Genomic DNA, 19318 nt, shown 5'->3' on the forward strand with positions numbered 1-19318 from the left:
TAGCATTTTTAGATGCATTTCTGTCCTATTAAATTCGCTGCTGGCTAAGGTAAGATACCTGTCAGAGATTAAGGTATGTTTTCTCCATGTCTTTGTGGGGTTTCTTGGGTATATTACAGAAGACTGTCTCTAAAGGTATGTTGTTAGCCTCTTAACAGCTCAAATAACCGTTCTCACTGCACCCCGCGACCCTCCGTAAACGTGTACTGCATGAAAACCCTGTCCAGCACCAGGACACAGCTGGCAGCAGCCGGGTGCTGATGAATCAAGTGCCAGGTGTGTTCCCAAGGCTCTCCCTGCCCTCCAGGAGTCACCAGAAGCCCCTGTGACAGAGGGCAGGTGGGCCACATGGTGGCCGTCAAGGGGCTGGCTGAAATGCTTCAGCTTTTCAGGAATCATTTTCATAAAGCTTGGAGAGCAGTCCAGTTTGAATGGGTGGAAATATTTTCTTGTCATTCTTTTAAAATGGATGATACAGATGGAAATAAAAGGTGGAAAATATATTCAAAAATTGTCAGCCTAACTTTGCAATGAGTTACTCAAACTCCTAAACTGTTGAGTGTTGAAAATGTCTGGATGGTCTAGAGCTTCATTTAGTTCGAGATGTTTGCTTCCGTTGACTTCTGTGAGGAAGTCAAACGTATGCCCTCAAAAGCACCATCAATGTCTGTTGTTAAAAGATGAAGTGTGGGCTTCCCTGGTGGCGCAGTGGTTAAGAATCCGCCTGCCAATGCAGGGGACAAGGGTTTGAGCCCTGGTCCAGGAAGATCCCACAGGCCGCGGAGCAACTAAGCCCGTGTGCCACGACTACTGAGCCTGCGCTCTAGAGCCCGCGAGCCACAACTACGGAGCCCGCGTGCCACAACTACTGAAGCCCGCACGCCTAGAGCCTGTGCTCTGCAACAAGAGGAGCCACCGCAATGAGAAGCCCACGCACCGCAACGAAGAGTAGCCCCCGCTCGTCGCAACCAGAGAAAGCCCGCGCGCAGCAACAAAGACCCAACGCAGCCAAAAATAAAAATAAAATTAAAAAATAAAAAATAGAGACCCATCTCACATAAACATAACTTTAAAAAAAAATAATAAAAGGTGAAGTGTACAAAGGCTCTGGGCCTGTGGGGGAGGGGAGGCTGAGTCGGGGAAGTAGGGTTCGCTTCCTCAGCGTTGGAAGCGGCTGGGGGCCGAGGCGATGAGGGGTCTCTAGCCTCATCTGAGACCATGTCAGACTTGGATTTGGGGCCTAGGTTGCAGCTTCTGGCTAACAAGTTACTGTCCTGGGCTTGGGCCAGGTGTGGCTTCTAGCTTCCCAAATGGATCTTGGAAAAGGCTAGGGAATTCAAGCCACACTAGCAGGTCTAGTGCTCCATTTTCCTCTGAAGAGACACAGAGAAGCCAGTTCTTGAGCTCGGGACAGTGCCGGCTATGCCCTCTCCACGCACCGGGAGACGGGCTTCGGTCCTGGCTCTGCCTCTAGCTGGTTGTATGCAACTTGACAGGTGGCGACTGCGTGTCACTCCCTGCTCAGGAATCACTCCCTGCTCTGGAATGCAAGAGAAGGAGCAAAGGACATTTGTGATGAAAATGCTGTTGAACAGGAGGGAATGTGCTGAGCCTGAAGTCACAGGGCAGATGGGCTTTGGGGGGGTTCTCCTTGGAGAGTCAGAGGGAAAGGACATTCCAGACCTGGGACAAATGAGATAGCAGCTGAGTGCACCATGTTCATGGGGTCGCAGGGGCTGTTCTAGACCCGCCAGAGAGGGTGTGCTGGGGGAAGAGACTGAGGCTGGAAAGATTGCCGAGTCCAACTACAAAGCACCCTGAAAGGCAGGCGGGGGTCTAGACTTGAGTGGTGAATACCAGGGCCGTGAGAGGGCTCCGAGCAGGAGTGGCACACACAGGCCTGTGAGGCCGATGGGGTCAACGACGGGAGGCTGCGGCGAGAACGTGCTGTGCTCAGTCCGATCTGATGCCCATCACTTGTATGAATTTCTGTCTGCTCTTGACTCTGGTGACACTGCCATGTCCTGTCCTTGTTTTCCTGCCCATATGTCCTATAAGTACTTCCTGTCCTTCCCCTACCCAACTGAAGGTATTTATCAGAGGCAAGACGATATCATCGAAGGCAAAGAAACATCTTGTGGTTATCTGGTCTTTATATCCTCCTCAACATCTAGCAAAGCCCTCTATGTTGCTGAAATAAAAATTACCCAACAAAATTGATAAAACTTTAGCCAGACTCATCAAGAAAAAAAGAGAGGGCCCAAATCAGTAAAATTAGAAATGAAAAAGGAAAAGCTGCAGAAATACAAAGGACCATAAGAGACTGCCACAAGCAACTATACAGCAATAAAATGGACAACCTAGATGAAATGGACAAATTCTTAGAAAGGTACAATCTCCCAAGACTGAACCAGGAAGAAATGGAAAACACGAACAGACCAATTACGAGTACTGAAATTGAATCTGTGATTTTAAAAACTGCCAACAAACAGAAGTCCAGGACCAGATGGCTTCACAGGCGAATTCTACCAAACATTTAGAGAAGAGTTAACACCTAGCCTTCTGAAACTCTTCCAAAAAATTGCAGAGGAACACTTCCAAACTCATCCTATGAGGCCACCATCACCCTGATGCCAAAACCAGACAAAGATAGCACACAAAAAAGAAAATTACTGAAATAAAATTTACCCAAATATGTCATGCTGTATAAATGCAAAATAGCGGTTTTTCACTTCTTACTCTTTCTCTGGGAGAGGCAGGCTGGAGAAAACGAACGCAGCAGCCGTTTTAGGATCTGCCCCCCGTGGTTGGATAAGCTGCCTGCTCTGCTAGCGAGAGCTGTGGAGGCAGGAAGGCAGCATCAAATGTCAGCACCAAGGAGCGAGAGTCTGCTTGCTCAGACTGCCTCTGTCAGCAAAGCAGACTGAGAAGGTGACTAAATCAGCGCAGGTACTCAAGGTGGTTCTCTCTGCCTGCCCTCCCTGAAGTGCGCTTCAGCTCCCCCGAAAGCCCCTCGGGGTGGGCCTGCCGTTGTAACCACAGCCTCGGGCCCTGGAGAAGAAGAACCGCTAGGAAGTGAGTGCTCCCAGACACGACAGGCCGCGCACGTGGAACCCCTCACCTGTACTCCGTGCTGAGTCCCACCCAAGGAAGGCTGGGTGATGCCGCTTCTGCAGGTTCTTCTCACCGGCCAGCCTGTTTTCCTGGCGAGGCCCCTGGGTTCCCAGGGTTTGGGGGTCAGGCCTAGAGCCCATCACAGAGGTATGCAACCCTTTCTACCGCCCCTGGTGTCAATACCCTGTACCTGTTCCCAAGGGGGTGGGATCCACCCATCAGGCATGGACCTGGGCACCCCAGGGAGCAGGTGAAGCCCGTCCTGCGGCGCATCTTGCATGAAGACGCCGGCGCACCCACCTCTCTGCGTCAAGGGCTGCCTCTGCCCGGGGAGGCTTGTCCTTGGCTAGACGCTGAGCTCTCAAGGGCGGACACTGTCCTCTGCAGCGCTTCCTCTTCCTGCACGGGGCGAGGGGCCAGCCAGGGCCTGGCATGGAGGGCCCTGTGGGCGCGGAACGTGGGCCCCTCCCGGAGCCAGAGGGGCTGCTGGGCGCGGCTCCCCTCAGGGCCTTTTAGGGTCTGAGCCCCGCTTCCCCCTTCATGCCCTCCGGGCAGGTGCTCCAGCGGCCTCCTGTGTACACCTCCAGGGCCTTCGCCACGTGGGGCGCGGAGCTGGCACCTGTGCGGGGGCCTTTCTGCTCCACGCCCGAGAGGAGGGGCCTCCTCGATTCCGGCGGACTAGCAGGCGTCCCCGCTGTCACCCAGGCAGCTAAGGAGCCGGTTCCTTGCTCCCTGGCCTCTCCCATGCCACTCCGCACTCGAGTGGCGCTGCAGCGACACTGGAGGGGCTGTGAGGCCGCAGCCCCTGGGGCCAGGCCCAGGCGGGCGTGAGGCCCCTGCTTCCCGGCACCCCTTCTCCCTCCGAGATGGGGCTGGGACTCCGTGGGCAGAACAAAAGATGACGTGTCGCAGAGCACTGTTAAGGACCTGTATTTCGGTTCTTCACAAGTGGACAATTTGCCAAAATAGACAGTCTGCGGCTTTTTTTCTTTGGCCGCGCCGCGCAGCTTGGGGGATCTTAGTTCCCCGACCAGGGATCGAACCCTGGCCCTCGACAGTGAGAGCACGGAGTCCTAACCACTGGACCGCCGGGGAAGGCCCGGTCTGTGGCTTTCTGAAGCGTCCGCTTCGCTCCGCAGGAAAGGCTTGGCCTCGGAGGACCTCGGGCGCCGGGGCCGCGGGGCTGGAGACCCTGAGAGTCGGGAGGGTCCCGGGAGGGTCCCAGGAGGGCCGGCGAGCAGGCTGAGGGCTGGGTTCCGCAGGGGCTCTGGCCGAAGGAGGTGGGGACCGAGAGGCGGGCTGGGGACGCGGTGGGCGGCAGGCATGGCCTCCCCACGGGCGGCTTGGCGAGGGCTTCGGAAGTCAGCGGACGCGGAGGACAGGCACCACCGCCGCCCCGGTCCTTGCCCTCGGAGCCCCCGGTGCCGGCGGGCCGCGCTCCCTCCGCGGGTCCGTGGGCGGCCGGTCGGGGCGTCTCAGGCCGGCTGCAGGGGCGCGGCGGCGGCGCAGCCCACTTTGTTGCTGAAGAGGCGCGAGAGGCTGCGCTTGGGGGCGGCGGGACGCGGCGGCGGGGCGCGCGGGAGGCCGCGCACGTCCCAGAGGCGCAGCGCGCCGTCGTGCGAGGCCGTGTAGAGCACCTGGCCGTGCACCTGCGGGCGCGGGGCGTGGGCGGCGCTGGAGGGGGCGCGCCACCGCCCCCCGACCCCGCGCCTCCCCGCAGCTACGGGGTCACGTAGGTGCAGGCCCCGCCCTGCCTCGGGCCAGCGCCGGCCCGGGCCTCGGCGGGAGCCGCGAACGCCCAGGCCGCCCGATGCGGGAGGCTCTGCCCGCGGGGGAGCGCTGCTGCCTGGCCCCGCCTCCCCCCTCCCCCTCCGAGGCAGAGGCGCAGGCGGGCTCGCCCTCGCTCAGCCAACCAGCCACGGGGCCCCGGAGAGGGCGGGAGCGCCTACCTGGATGCAGTTGATGATGAAGGCGTGGCCGCGGAACACCCTCCGCAGCGCTCCAGACTGGGCGTCGAAGGCGCGCGCGCGGGCGTCCCCGCTGCCCGTGAACACTGTGAACACACGGTGGCACTTGCTTCCCGCCCGAGAGCCCTCGTCCCCTCGGGACTCCGCAGGGCGGGGGTCGTGGATGGGCAGGGCGGTGAGAGTGACGGGGACCCTCTCCGGGACCCACCGCTCGCCTCCCAGGGATGTCATAATTGCCAATGGGAAACAGCAGAAGCCCCTTGAAAGGAAGGAGGTGGCACCTTCCCTATCTCAGTACTTTCCTGTGAGTTCAGGGTGACGCCCAGGGGCCCGGAAGCGCCCTCTGTGGGCTGCAGCCGGCTCTGCAGGACTTCGGCTGCCCCACCGCCCTTGGGCTTCAGGTCAGCCTGCCAAGTCCTTCCAGGTGCTTCCACCCCTCCTGAGTACCACCTGGGCCCAGCTTCCCACTCTCAGGCCATTTGGTGGAAGCCTTTGGTGAAGCTTAGCTTCCCTGCCGGGTGTTTCCAGCAGCTCTGAAGCCCCTGCCTCGGGGGGGTCATCCCTCCCTCCCCACCGTCTGAGCAGCCTCTAGGGACAAGGACCAACCAGAAACTCATTCCTCCCCCTCCTCAGTAATGAACTTGGCCCTCCAAACACAACCCAACGCCTCCGGGGTTCACTAGAGGTGCCCTGCGCAACCTCTCCCAGGGGGAACCTCCCGATTCTGCCTCCCTTGGGCTTTTTCCTACATTATAACTTAGTCCAAGAGTTCTCAAACTCCCGAGTGCAGGCTGGGCCCAGCTGAGTTTCTGATTTAAGGAGGTCTGGGGTGGGGCCTGAGAACCTGCATGTCTAGCCAATTCCAAGTAATGCTGATACTGCTGGTCAGGGACCACACTGACGGCACTGGCCAGAGAAACTCCCTTGTCCACTTACCATCTTAGCCCCGGTTCTCCCGGAAGCTGACCCTGACACTAGGTTTTGAGTGCAAACGGTTTATCTAGCAGGGCATTCCAGGAAGTGGGGAGAGAAACAGGAAGGAAGGAGGACTCCCATGCAGGTGTGTTAGGGAGCAGGTGACTACTGGGGGCCCTTGGGAGAAGGGGCGGACCGGGTCTCAGAGTTGTTCCACCCAGGGACAAGGACACTGGGCTACTTATCCATCAACTCCCAGCCCTCCCATGACCTGCCTCACAGGAAAACACCCTCGGGCAGAGGACCTCAGGTGCTGCAGCAGGAAATGCCCCTGAGCGTGGTACCCATAGCATCTGCTACAGCCACCCAGCAGCCTGAGTGAGCCACAGTAAGCACCCCCTGGGGGCTCCCTGTCCTTGGGGTGTCTATTCCTTATCCCATTTCCTGTGTCACCTGCCTAGTCCCAGGTTTGCTGCTAAAGCTACTAGCGCATGTGGACTTGGAGGGGAAGTTTCATTTCTCGGCCTCTTCAGCTCCTCTCCTGCCTTCCCCTCCACCAATGCACTGTGGTTACTGGGCATCCTGAGGGTGGGAAGAGGGTCCAGAATTAGGTCTGATCATCCTGTAGCCTGTTGGCAAAGACCAAGGACCAAGTTCCGTAACAGCGGGCAGCAGGTAGGGTCTGTGGGATTTGCTGCAGCGGCAGGTTTCATCCCAGCCGCTGCCACGGGGAGGCGCTCTGGGCAACGTTCTTCTCTTTAAATTAGAGGTCCCCGACAGGAGCAGAGCCATAATCACACTTGGACACAGGAACAGGAAAAAGATCATTTTTCTGCGTCAGACACCTAAATCCTGAGGGCATCTCACACTCTATTTTCGGAAATCCATTCTATCTTCATCTAACACCTGTGCTGTGAAGTCAACTTGAATTTTCCACTGTGGCTCCTCCCCCACCCCAGTCTGCTCCCTCACTGCTGTGCTAGGAAGATGGTTCTCAGGCTCAGCTTCGCCTAGGGGGGCTGGCTTCCTGCTGCAGGTGTGTGTGTGTGTGTGTGTGTGTGTGTGTGTGAGAGAGAGAGAGAGAGAGGGAGAGAGAGGGAGGGAGGGAGGGAGGACGCTGATAGCAAAATATAACATTGGGGATCGTTTTAGGAAAGAGATATCCATCAAGCTGGGAGCCCCACTCCCATGTAGGTGTGGTGAGGTTGTGGGTTTTGCTTCCCCAGAACAGTGCCTGTCTTCTGCGTGTGTCTGGGGTGTAAACAACTGGTGGCAGCCCAGTTGGACAGAGCCAGGAAAGCCCAGATGTGTGACAGTTTGAGACCTGTGGGACAGAGAGCTTGCTGACTACCCAGTAAGCCACGCTGCCCTTCTTTCTTTCCAAAATAACCCTGATTAATCCTGGCAGCAGTATCCCCAGATAAAAGTTTTTATTATTCTGTCTCTTTTGCAGGCAGTGCTCAGAGATATGTATGCAGAAGTCTTTGGGTGGAGTTTCCAGGAAAGATCTTTAAAGGGGCCTACTCATCTAGGAGACACAACCTTTTGCCCTGCCCTCCTCTTCTTCCTGCCTGCCTAAAACATATGATGGCTGGAGCTCCAGCAGCTATCTTGAACCATGAGGCCCCCCCTTAAAGATAGCCGATACATGCTAAGGATGATGAAGTAAAGTGAAAAAAGGAACCTGGGTGTCTAACAACTTCGTGGAGCCATCCGTTCCAGCCTAGACCGCCAGCCTCTGAAATTCTTCTGAGAGAAAAATAAACCACTATCTCATTTAAATCCCTGTTATCTGGACTTTCTCTTATCTGTAGTCAAACCTAATGCCAAGTGAAGCCAAACCCATGCGGCCCTCAAGTCTGACTGGAGTTAAGTGGTGTCACTGTCTGGAGAATTGAATGTGTCCTTGAGACCTGCTCTTGACCTGAGGTCCTCTGAACACGCAGGTCGCTGCACGTCCTAGCGGGGTAAAGGTGGGGAGGAGCCCCTACACCCTTATTTGGAACTTCTTTCGCTGGAGGAACAAACACATGCACTGAGGGGGCACAGCCGCCGCCCTTGGCCGCTGACCAAACTGAGTGGCAGCTGAGACTCCAGGAGGGAAGAGTGCAGTCAGAAGCAGCAGAGAGGTCTGCGCGAGAGCGGATGTGCTGGGGGGCGGGGCGTGAAGGGGACAGGCAGGCTGGGGCTACGGGGAGGGCGGGGTCACTTACAGGTGCCCGCGTGGTACTTGAGGGCGCTCACGCTGTGTCTGTGGGCCGCGAACGTGCGCACACTCTCGCCCGTGTCTGCCAGCCAGCACTTGACCGTCCTGTCGGCGCTGCCCGAGTACACGTGCCGGTTCACCAGCTGGGGGTGGGGGGAGGGAGGGTCGGCACCGGACATGGGTACCGCTGACCATAGGGGGCACCCCGGAAGCCCCTCCAAACCTCTCTCTGTGGAACGTGGAGGGGCACATGCAGGTCTCAATGGAGACACTGTGGACAAGCCAGAAATGCCCCTGCCCCTGGGTCGCCCCCCACCACTACCCACTCCAGCACCCCAGGTCACGATGCTCCTCCCTTCCCCTCAGGGCTGTGTAGCTCAGGCAGACCCGGCTTCAGATCCTGACTGGCCCTTGGCCAAGTCAGTGACTCTGCTCTCAGCGGCTTCACCCGCAGACAAGGATCACGCCAGACCCTTCCTTGTGGTGCTCAGACACGACCGTACAGCGTTCAGCACCCGAAGAGCAAGGACCAGAAAATGTCGGCCGGCACCGCTGCTACTACCGCCAGGTGTCTCTCTTTAGCAGTTCCCTACAGCTTGGCCCCCGGGAAGGTCAATGTGACTCCACCTGTAGCTGCTTCTGTTCCCTGGTACTGTTCCAGCTGAGAAAGGGGCACCCAGGGCAGGGCTTTCACACTGGACTTCTGCTTGGGGAAGGGAGATAGGAGAAAGCTCTAGAAGTAACCTGACTGACCACGGTGTGTGTAAGGTAGCCCTCTGCTGGGACCGGAGCTGGACACCCAGGGGCCATCATAGGGTCCTGCCCCCCTGCCCCTGGACACAGGTTCCCCCACTTCCCGCTCGCCGCTGCCAGCTGCAGTGGCATTCACACCCCTGCTTGGCGTTGCAGGAGGTTAGGAAAGGGCCTGGGAGACAAGGGAAGGGCATGAGGAAGCCCCGCTCCCAGGAGCATCCCTGCCAAGAGGGACAGGGTACTAGCGCGAGGGAAGCCCAAAGACAATTGAAATAATTCTGCAAATTTCCCTACAGCAAACACCACGCAGCCCAGAGAGCTCCCGACCAGCACAGCACCTCTGGTTATTGGAGACACAGACACGAACCGAAGGCTGGCGGAGTGGGGTACTCAGCTGCCGTTAGCTGGCTGATGGCACCAGGCCTCCTCCCACTTTGCAGGGCCCAGGAAGAGAAGGGCAGGCTACAAGCCCCCGAGACAGCCATCCAGGACGCCGCTGGGGCCCAGGGGCCGCTGGAGGCTTAGGAAAGATGAGGTCCTTCTCCCAGGGGCAGCAGGCGGCGGGCCTAGTTTGTTTGTTTTGCGGGATCTTAGTTCCTCGACCAGGGATCGAACCCGTGCCCCCTGCCGTGGAAGCGTGGAGTCCTAACCCCTGGACCGCCAGGGAAGCCCCTAAAATGGGCATCCTTAACTCGTCCCAAGTCCTCCTAGCTCAAGCACACACTACCTACCCATCTTGGCCACTTTCCACTCCAATTCCCACAGCTGACTCAGTTTCCCCATATTACTTCCCAGTTTAAATCCCAGAGAATAGGACTCTGGCCCAGTGCATCTTTCCACCCCACAGCCACAGCACAGGTCAAACTTGGCCTTGGGCCAATCGCTACGGCAGAGGGGGTGCAATCTCGAGGGACACGTATACCTCTTGGAGGCAGAGGCTGAGGGTGGACCAAGTGGGCGACAGGCCTGGCCCGCGTCTCTCAGGCCCTGCCCTCCGGTGCTACTGGGGTGACGACTGGCCCAGCCGATGGAGCCTGGCTTCTGGCCTCTCCCGCTGGCGGTCCACTCCCCGAGGACAGGGCCGCGTGCGATGTCCGCACACCCGAGGGCTCCAGCAGGGTCCAGAACGTCGCCCGGTCCCCCCTCCGTCTGCACCACCACCGAGAAGGGCAGGGGAACCTGCCTGGCAACCCCACCTGCTCTCGGCCTGCGGGGCCCCCTTCAGCCCTGCGCCTGGAGCCCGAACGTGGCCCGGCTTCCCCAGGTGCACGTGTCCTCGCTGTGCCCTGAGATCCCGGGCACATGCCGTGCCCCCTTCAGCCCTGCGCCTGGAGCCCGAACGTGGCCCAGCTTCCCCAGGTGCACGTGTCCTCGCTGTGCCCTGAGATCCCGGGCACATGCCGTGCCCCCCTTCAGCCCTGCACCTGGAGCCCGAACGTGGCCCGGCTTCCCCAGGTGCACGTGTCCTCGCTGTGCCCTGAGATCCCGGGCACATGCCGTGCCCCCTTCAGCCCTGCGCCTGGAGCCCGAACGTGGCCCGGCTTCCCCAGGTGCACGTGTCCTCGCTGTGCCCTGAGATCCCGGGCACATGCCGTGCCCCCCTTCACAAGTCCTCTCTGTGCTGACCCCCCCCCCCATCTTCTGTGGGAAAGCCGCCCTCCAGGACCCTCCTCAGGCCGCCCAGCACTGTCTGCGCCCTGCCCCCCAGGTCGAGTGCCACTGGCCCCAGTGTTTCCTGAATGTCCCCCCACCAAGTGTCACTCCCAGAGGCAGCCCCAGACCTCCAGGGACCACACTCTCCAAACTACCCACTGAGGCTCCCAGACCTATGATAAGGGGAGTGGGTATGGGCAGCCTGTGAGATGGAGACCCCAGTGGCACATCTAGGCCACTCGGCCTCTGCAGCTCTGTCTGCCCGGCCCCGTGAAGGAGGCACTGAGCGTCCACAGCGGCCGAGACAAAGGGAAGACGCCTCCTGCTCATAGCGGGTGTCCCAAAGACACAGGCCTGGCGCATGTGCTTAAAAAGCAGCACGCTTTCAAAGCACAGATCCTGAGCCCCGAGGCTGATAAGCGGGCGGACGCCTCACTGCTTGCTTTGGCTGGTTTCCTGAAAGGACACCCACGGGGAGGAGCAGGGCAGCCCGCGGAGACCAGAGAGGCTCAAGGCAGATGGGGAAAGCAGGACAGACCCTGACAGGGCGAGTCACAAAGGCCAGTCCAGCAGGACTCCCTCCCAGCAGCCAAGCAGCTCCGAGAGGACGGGACGGGGCTTATGGGCCACCTCCCTGCGTGTGATCCACCCAAGCGGAGGGCAGGCCTGGGGTTCTGCTGCTGCGGCCCCAGGGGTGCGGCCGCGGCCTCCCCTCCACTCACGACAGGCCACGCACAGGGCAGCGGGAGAGAAGCAGCTGGGCCAGGTGGTGAGCAGGGCCAGGTGCAGAGCACAGCCAGGCTCCGGGCACTCAGCCTCCTGTCGGAAGAGGCTCCCCGACTCCAGCACGGTATGGGCCCGGACACACCTTTCGAAAGCTGCTTGTCAAAAGCACAGGTTGCATGTTCAGTCCTGGGTTCAAATCCTGTCTCTGCCCTTTACCAGCTGTGAGACCTTGGGCAAATTGCTTGCCCACTCTGAGCCTCTGTCTTCTCATGTACAAAATGAGAAAAAATAATCACCCTTACAAGTGGCCGTGAGGATAAATTCAATACTGCACGCAGCCTGATCTAAGCCGGGAGCCGGTACGTATCCCTAAAAGGCAGCAGCAATCTCTGCTCCAGCCCCTCGGGCTTTGGCAGGACAGTGCTTTTGTAGGAAAAGAACGGAGGGCCTGACGATGCTGCAGACGGGCAGGTGCATGCCCCGAGCCCCTGGGCTGCCCCACACCTGGCAGAGCCTTTCCTGTCCCTCTCTGGCTGTACTGGAAATGTTTATTTTAATATCTCATTTCAAAGGTGGGTACATAGGTGTCCCATTTACCGTTTGCTATACTTTATGTTTGAAATGTTTCATAACTAAAAATTTTAAAATATGAAGGGACAGAAAAGCATCTCCACTTTCTCTTTCTTCACAAGGACCACCCGGTTGAGCCCAGACCCTGGGAGTCCCTCCGAAGAGCAGGGTAAAGGAGCGGTCCCCCTCGGTGGTCAGCGGGCTTGACCTTGAGTTTGTTACTTGGAAGTGAGCCCTCACCTCTGCTCTGGCCCACCTTCTCCGTAGGAGGCCTGTGCACTCCTGCTCTGCCCCCACCTGGCTTCTGGAACCCTCTGGGGTTGGCGTGCTTGACCCTGGATACACATCCCACAGTAAAGAGGAAAGGCAGAGGCCCCTCAGGGCTTGGCCGATTTCTTGGGCCCCGCCTCAGCTCCCGGCAAGTTCAGAGTGGGCCGCAGGCCTGCAAGGAGGCGGCAGGATGCTGCAGTGGGTACCTCATCCACACGGGCCGACGGTTCGGAGACAGGCATAGGAGGCTGCATAGCTCTGTGAGCTTCCTCTCTTCTCCCCAGCCTCTGAAAAGGTGGCCCCCAAGTTTATCTCAACACACAAAAGGGCCTGACCTGTTTCCCAGGGACGGTGTAAACACCGCAGCTCCATGGAACAGGCCCCCCGGGATCCCAGTGGACACCTCACACTCAGCCTAACGGGAAACCACGGATGACAACTCCCTCGCTCTCCACCTGCCGGCACGAGTGCTTCCTCCCTAAACAACACCAGAGGCCAGGCCGCAGGGCTCGTAGAACCATCCCGCGTCTCCAGACCCCCGGGAACCCTGCCTGCCTCTGCAAGGCGTCTGGGAAGGCAGCCCACCGCTCGCCAAGCTGGGAGGGTCGCAATTCTGGGAGGTCCCCAAGGAGAGATCCTTCCCTGGCTTAGGTGGCTCAACCTGCATGTGGACGTGCAGGGAAGGGACAGAGGGAGGAAACAGACATGCAGACGTGAACCGAGGGTCATCTATTTGGAGAAGGTAAGGTGAGCAGGGGCGGGGGGTGGTGCCCCGACTCTGTGCTGTGCTTCACACTCAGCCCAGAGGTGACAGCAGGGCCCCAGCGACGGCCCCGCATGGCCAGGGTCTCACGGGCTGGGGCCGAGACTGGCAGGTGGCCCTGCAAGTTTCTGATGGCAGGGGGCACGTGGGGAAGCCCTTCTATTAAAGAGGCAGATCAGGAGGGGAGGGAAAGGGTCTTCCCCGACCCTAACGTGGGGAGAAGGCGGGACCCTGGAAAGCGGGCAAAGCCAGCACACCCAAAGGTCACCCGCACGTGCGTCTCCCAAGTCGCGGTACACCTACATCTGAGTTTGTACCGGGGAAACACAGCAGGGAGATGTGACGATACAGCATCCAAGCTACAGGGGCCCTTGTGGCCCCCTCTGAGGGGACGTCCTATCAAAGCAAAGGAAGCCTGGACGGCTGGGGGTCGGCGGGTCCTCCGTTTCTCGGGAAGGCACCAGGCCATCTACTGTGGAGATGGTGGCCCTGGACCTTATCGAGCAGAATCTTATCCCCCAACTACTCTGAAAAACGGGGGCTTTTCTGCCTCAGTCCCACCGTGGGGCGAAGCAGGCTGTGACTTAACAGCTAATGAAGTAACTAACCAACAAACCAAATAACCGCATGTTTCCTGAGTCAAGCGCCGCTGCTGCTGCGGCACCAGCGCGTGTGCTGCCTTTGTGCCCGTCCCTTCAGGCTCCGTTTTAGGACCGGCCTCTACGACGGGGCCCGCTGCTCCTGACACTGGGGGCGACCCTCCCCGCCCAAGCCAACAGCGTGGGCCCTGCCTCCTTCCAACTCTGACCCCAGGGGCCTCCACACACTGCACTGTGCCCACCCTCACCCCGCCCCGTCCCCATCCCACCGCCCAGCAGGGCCCTCTCCCCACGCCCACCACCCCCACCCCCGCCTGGGACCCATCCTGGACAGACCCTGGTGTGTGCTCATGGGAACAACACTGACTTCACTCTGGGAGCTCCCCACCCCACCCCAGGAGCTCCCCACACTACGAGTTGGCCTGGCCTTCGTGCTTCTCACGGTCTCCTGAGCCCCCTCCTGCAGAGGTCCGGCTCTGCTCCCGGGCTCATTCACTCCCACTGCTGTGCCCGACACCGGGCTCCGCACCCTGCAGGCTGACTCCAACATGGGAGACGGACTTGCCCCTGGGCGGTACCAGGAGACTGAGCCCAGAGACCCCGACCGTCCTCAGGAACCCAGAGCCCGTCCCCCCATGCCCCGCCCAGGACGCATCCCCACTGCTCCCTGCACACCTCTCCCCATCACACACAATGCTGCCTCCCAGGTGCCTCTCGGTCCTCCCTTTGCCTCCCCAAATCCCGGGATCAGATACCGGGTGGCTTAGGGACCTGCTGTACAGCACAGGGAACTCTACTCAATACTCTGTAATGGCCGAGATGGGAAAAGAATCTAAAAAAGGAGTGGATATATGTGTATGCATAACTGATTCACTTTGCTGTACACCTGAAACTAACACAATATTGTAGATCAACTCTACTCCAATAAAAATTAAAAAAAAAAATCAAAGTTAAAAAAAAAAAAAAGAAAAAGAAACCAGGTAGCCAAATCTCAGCTCAGTAACAACCAATCCCCCGCCCTGCCCCCATCACTAGAAAAATGCAATTTAGACAACCAAACAAACATGGACCCTCTGGCGTTCACCAGGGGCCAGAGATCATTCTGTCCAAGCAAAGTGGAGCCCTTCTCTACTCCACTGGTCCTGGGGCCCTAGAGCTGCCCTTCACCTCGAGAACCCAAAACGGGCGTCCTGGCCTGGCTCTCCAGGGGACTGCCACACACTACTTCCTGCCACCTTGAGCCCACCCCCATCACTTCATCGGTGGCTCCCCAGAGGCTCGGCGCCTCCGAGCACTGCACCCCAACCTGCTCACCTCGGGTGTGGGAACTGGCCTGGAGAAGGGAAAGGGCTGTGGCCGTGACCCGGGCCAGGAACATCCAGACCCTAATATCTAGATAGAGGGACGGACCATATCCTGCAGACGTGCCCGCCAAGTGCAGGCCACACATCCTCATAGCAACACATGCTTCACAGCAACAGTATCACAGGCGGACGGGCGTCAAGAACTGGCTCTGCAGCAGGCACTGCGTCCGCTGTCAACTCACTACATCCTCACGACCACCCGGGGTGGGCACAGCTCCATGTCCATAATCCCTAATCCAAACCTCGGCCGACGCGTTTCAGGAGTTTTAGGATTTGAGGACCACACTCGTGTTTCCACAGCAAAGGTACACGTAGTCCCAGGAAGTGAGGTTAAACTTAACTACAACCAGCCTCATATCAAAATGAGTGCTGATGCCAAGCCTAAGAAAAAACCTTCCTTTTTTTCAACTTTTGGATTTAGGAATTATGGACCACGGTTTGTGCGTGGATGTAATCCTCACTCCACACGGAAGGAAATCAAAATTCATGTGTTGACAACAGCCCTAACCCTGGTACCCGTGAATGTGACTGTATTTGGAAATAGGGCCTTTAAGGAGGTAATTCAGTTAAAATGAGGGCATTAGAGTGGAACCTCATCCAGTATGACTGGTGTCCTCACGAGAAGAGGGACTCTGGAAGCGGAGGGAAGATGGTGTGAGGACACCGGGGGAAAGGCCGTCTACAAGCCGAGGGGAGGGGCCTCGGAGGAAACCAACCCTGCCGACACCTTGGTCTCGGACTTCCGGCCTCCAGAACCGTGAGCCAATCAATGTCTGTCGTTTAAGCTGCCCGGTCAGTGGTGCTTTGTTCCACAGCCTGAGCTGACTGGTACACTGGGGTGGGGCGGCAGCTCAGAGGAGGAGCCAGGGCCTCCCTGATAGCCAGGCCGGCCTCACCTCCAGACAGATGACGGAGCCCTGGTGCTCCTGGAACACCCGCAGCTGCTGCCCACTCAGGATGTCCCAGGCTCGGACGGTGGCGTCCGTGCTGCCGGTGAAGGCCGTGTGGCCAGGCGTGGCCAGCACCAGGCAGAGCACGGCACCTGTGTGGCCCCGCAGTGTCTGGTGGCAGCAGCCGCTGGCCACCTGCCAGACCTTGGCCGTGCCATCCGTGCTGCCCGTCACCAGGAGCCCCCTGGCCACGGCCTCCTCCGCGCACGGAGCCCCAGGGAGGTCCTGGGGGGCAGAGTAGGCTAGAGTCAGCACACAGTTGCGGTGGCCCCGGAACTCCCGGGCCACCTGCCCCTTGTCCACGCTCCAGGCTCGAGCTGTCCGGTCGTAGGAGCTGCTGAAGAGCTGGTTGTTGGCGACCAGGATCCTGGTGGCAAGAGGGGAAGGGTCAGGGGTCAGGGCGCGCAGGGCTGCCCGGTAGGCTGGCGTCTTACGTGTTCAACGAGCCCAGGTGACGGGTGAGAAGAATGAATGGTCCCAGTGACTGGGAGACCCGAGTCTGAGAAAATCTCAAGGCTGAGGAATCTCAGGCCCCCTGCAGGAGGGGGGCAGTGAGGGAGCCAGGAGAGCCCGGTGGGGGGGGGCAGGGGGAGGGGGGAGCAGAGCCTGCCAAACAGTAACTATTCATGACTCCTATTCTCATCTTGATGTATGCTAAGACTTTCTCTGCAGAAAATACACATCGGTCTCTAGCATAGAACTCTGTGTATAACTTCAAAGGGCATGAGTGTGGACCCTAATTTACACACCACCCCCAAAGGGCTACGGCCTGAACCTGGAATGAGGCGTGTCGTCTGTGTGGCCACAGGGGGGTCAGGACCCTCATCTCAGTCTCAGAGGCACCTGGTGCCCCCTCTTTGAAAAGGTCTTGCCTGGGAGACTAGCATGGGCAGGAGGAAAGATGGACACGGAACAGAGCAGACCTTCCTTCCACGGCTTCTCACCTCTGGGCGGTTCTCACTTCCCACAAGTCACTAAGGACGCAGCACAAGAAAAGCACACTCTCTACTGATGGCTTCTTCCCTAACGCCAGGAGATACGGTTTTCACCACACGTGTGTTTCTAAAGGAAAGTGATGACGTGGTGCCTCGGGTGATGTTCTGGCGGCCCGAGTCCTGCCGGGTGTGGCCTGTGACGGCAGGGACGCCAGGCCGGGCCGGTGCCCCCAGAAGCTCACACACCTGGCCCGGCTCTGAAAACACGAGAAGTGTAGCCCACGTCCTCACCTCGGGGCCATCACACATTTGTGAGCACAGTTACTTCATAATACAAATATGCACCCTGAGATGTTTAGAAGAGCCAACTGCGCAAAAGCAGTGTGTGTGTGTGTGTGTGTGTGTGTGTGTGCATGAGTGCATATGTGTACTTGTGTGTGAACATCTGTGTGTGTTGTGTGTGCACTCGGGAGAGTCTACACCTGGCAGAGCATCATTTCTAGCCTTAATTGTCCAGATTTACTTTTGAGGAGCCACTGATTCGTTTCCAGGTACAACCGGAGCGCCGGCTGCTCCCCTGAGATGTGGCCTTCTTCCACCCACCCCATCCTCTGTCAGCCCTTCCAGCCGCTCACAGCCTCACTAGAGGAGGCGCCCCAGGCCCACACTTTTACCTCAGTCACAAACTTCTTTCTCAAGAAAGAGTGTGGAAGAGGCCAGCAAGAGCTGAAATCCGGGTCCCAATCCCAGCCCTCCTCCGCCCCGGCCTGCGTGGTGCTGGCTGGTCTCCCAGGTCCCCGGGCCTCGCCTGCTCTATCTAAGGGGTGTAGGGGGGATAAAAGCTCAGCTGCAGGAGGCGGGGGCTGGGGCGGAGCTCTATGGGGTCCCCACTGGGGTCCTTCTCCACTCAGAGCCATCCTGAGCCAGCACGACCCTTCTGCCTTTCCGCTCAGGGATGCTTCCCCGTTCCCGCCCTGCGGGAGCACCGTTCCGTCCGCAGGCAGCTGGTACTCCGGGCAGTTAATGATCGGGCTGACCCACCACTTCCACCCACCGTGCGCTGGAACATTAGGCCAGACGGGTCCCACCCGGACCCAGGCTCCACAAGGCTCAGGCTGCCAGGATCCCCTCTGGCTGAGAACATCCTTCCGTCCCTGCCCCCCACCCCGCCAAACGCCCGCCTGCACGGGGCCCTTTCCCTGCTTAGTGCGCTGCCCGGGCAGCTGCCCTTCCTGGCCAGTGAGGTCACGAGGGCCCCGGTGCCCAGACTCCTGCTCATACCGGGCATTCCCTCGGGAGTTTGCGACGGCCCCAGGTTAAAGAAATAGTGTCCAATTGATCTGAGCACCAAGGAATCTCCATGGCTCAGCTCAGACCCAAACGCAATACGTTTTTGCAAAAATTCAAACCTCCATGAGACGGAGGGTCTGGGATATTTTCAACAGCAACACGGAGAGGAGAGGTTTATAAACGCCCGCGACTCCCTCTTCAGAACAATCGCCGTTCTCCTCCTCCTCCGAGCCCCAAGTCCACCATCAGGTACCAATTAAGCCATTTCCTCTGGAATTTGTTCCCTCGGTAGGAGCTGTAGCCTCCAACCCCTTTCCCTGCACCCAGCTGGGGGCAGCTGTGCTGCCAGGGCCACGGGAGGGCTTTCAGGCTCTGGTCTGAGTGTTGGTGGTGCCTCCCCGCCCCACCTCCGCCTCCCAACCCCCCACCTGCAGCCTCGGGCAGTCAGCGCTTGCTGCGCTGGGGACACTGCTGCCCTTCCACTGCTGTGTGCTCCTGACCGCCTCCCCGCACGTCCACACGTGTTCCCCAGGGAAGCTAAGCTCCTCCAGGGCAGGGGCCCCACAGCCTACATCTCTGTCCCCTGGGACTCGGCCGGGTACCACGAGGAGAGGCCGAGTCCTCCCCGCCTGGCAGGCACACCGACCTGTTCACAATGGACGTGTGTCCCCGGAACACCTGCAGACACTGCCCGGTCAGCACGTCCCACTTCCTGATGGTGCAGTCAGCACTGCACGTGAAGGCGGCTTCGTCCTCCAGCTGGCAGAAGGTCACGTAGCTTTCGTGCCCTGCAGATGAGGGGGGGGGGAGACGTGAGCACAGCAGGGCATGCCAGCTCCTGTTTTTCTTTGAGAATGTTTGAGATGGGGAGGAAGGGAGGAAAGCAGGGGGGCGGCGAGTGTTTGCAGCAAGTCCAGTAGTGACTAGCGTGTTGAAATGACGCTTTAAGTCTGGGAGAATCTCAGGAATCGTGGGAGCCAGGAGCAATTCAGGGGGCACTTAGCCTGCCCTGGAATCCTTCCTCCCTCCTCTCCTTCCCTCCCCCCTTCTTAGTCATCTCTTTTTAAGTCTTCTTCAAACTTTTCAGCTATTTGTATTCACTCAGTCATTCAACAAATCCCATGTTACAGAGGCAGGAAGTACAGAGGCCAAGGGCATGGTCTTCAGAACCAGAATGCCTGGGCTAGCAGCCTGGTGCTGCTACCGGCTGCCCATGGGCAAGTTATTTCACCTCTCTGTGCCT

General features: G+C 59.0%; 1 protein-coding gene across 8 annotated transcripts in view; it reads right to left on the reverse strand.

Moving 5' to 3' along the window:
* The window catches only part of WDR86 (WD repeat domain 86), a 37454-nt gene that overhangs the window by 7885 nt on the left and 10251 nt on the right, over positions 1-19318 (reverse strand). For 7 of the 8 annotated variants that reach the window (XM_082399005.1, XM_082399004.1, XM_082398998.1 and 4 more), the window contains 5 exons: positions 18722-18863; positions 15797-16217; positions 8210-8345; positions 5064-5167; positions 4451-4763 (listed from right to left, as the gene is read on the reverse strand). In XM_082399005.1, coding sequence (XP_082255131.1) covers positions 4590-4763; positions 5064-5167; positions 8210-8345; positions 15797-16217; positions 18722-18863 — 977 coding nt within the window. In that variant the 3' untranslated portion in view covers positions 4451-4589. Of the gene's footprint in view, positions 1-4450; positions 4764-5063; positions 5168-8209; positions 8346-15796; positions 16218-18721; positions 18864-19318 lie in introns of those variants that run through there. The other variant, XM_082399002.1, reaches the window with a different exon arrangement.

The sequence above is a fragment of the Balaenoptera borealis genome, assembly GCF_965194805.1.
Source record: "Balaenoptera borealis genome assembly, chromosome: 7".
NCBI lineage: Eukaryota > Metazoa > Chordata > Mammalia > Artiodactyla > Balaenopteridae > Balaenoptera > Balaenoptera borealis.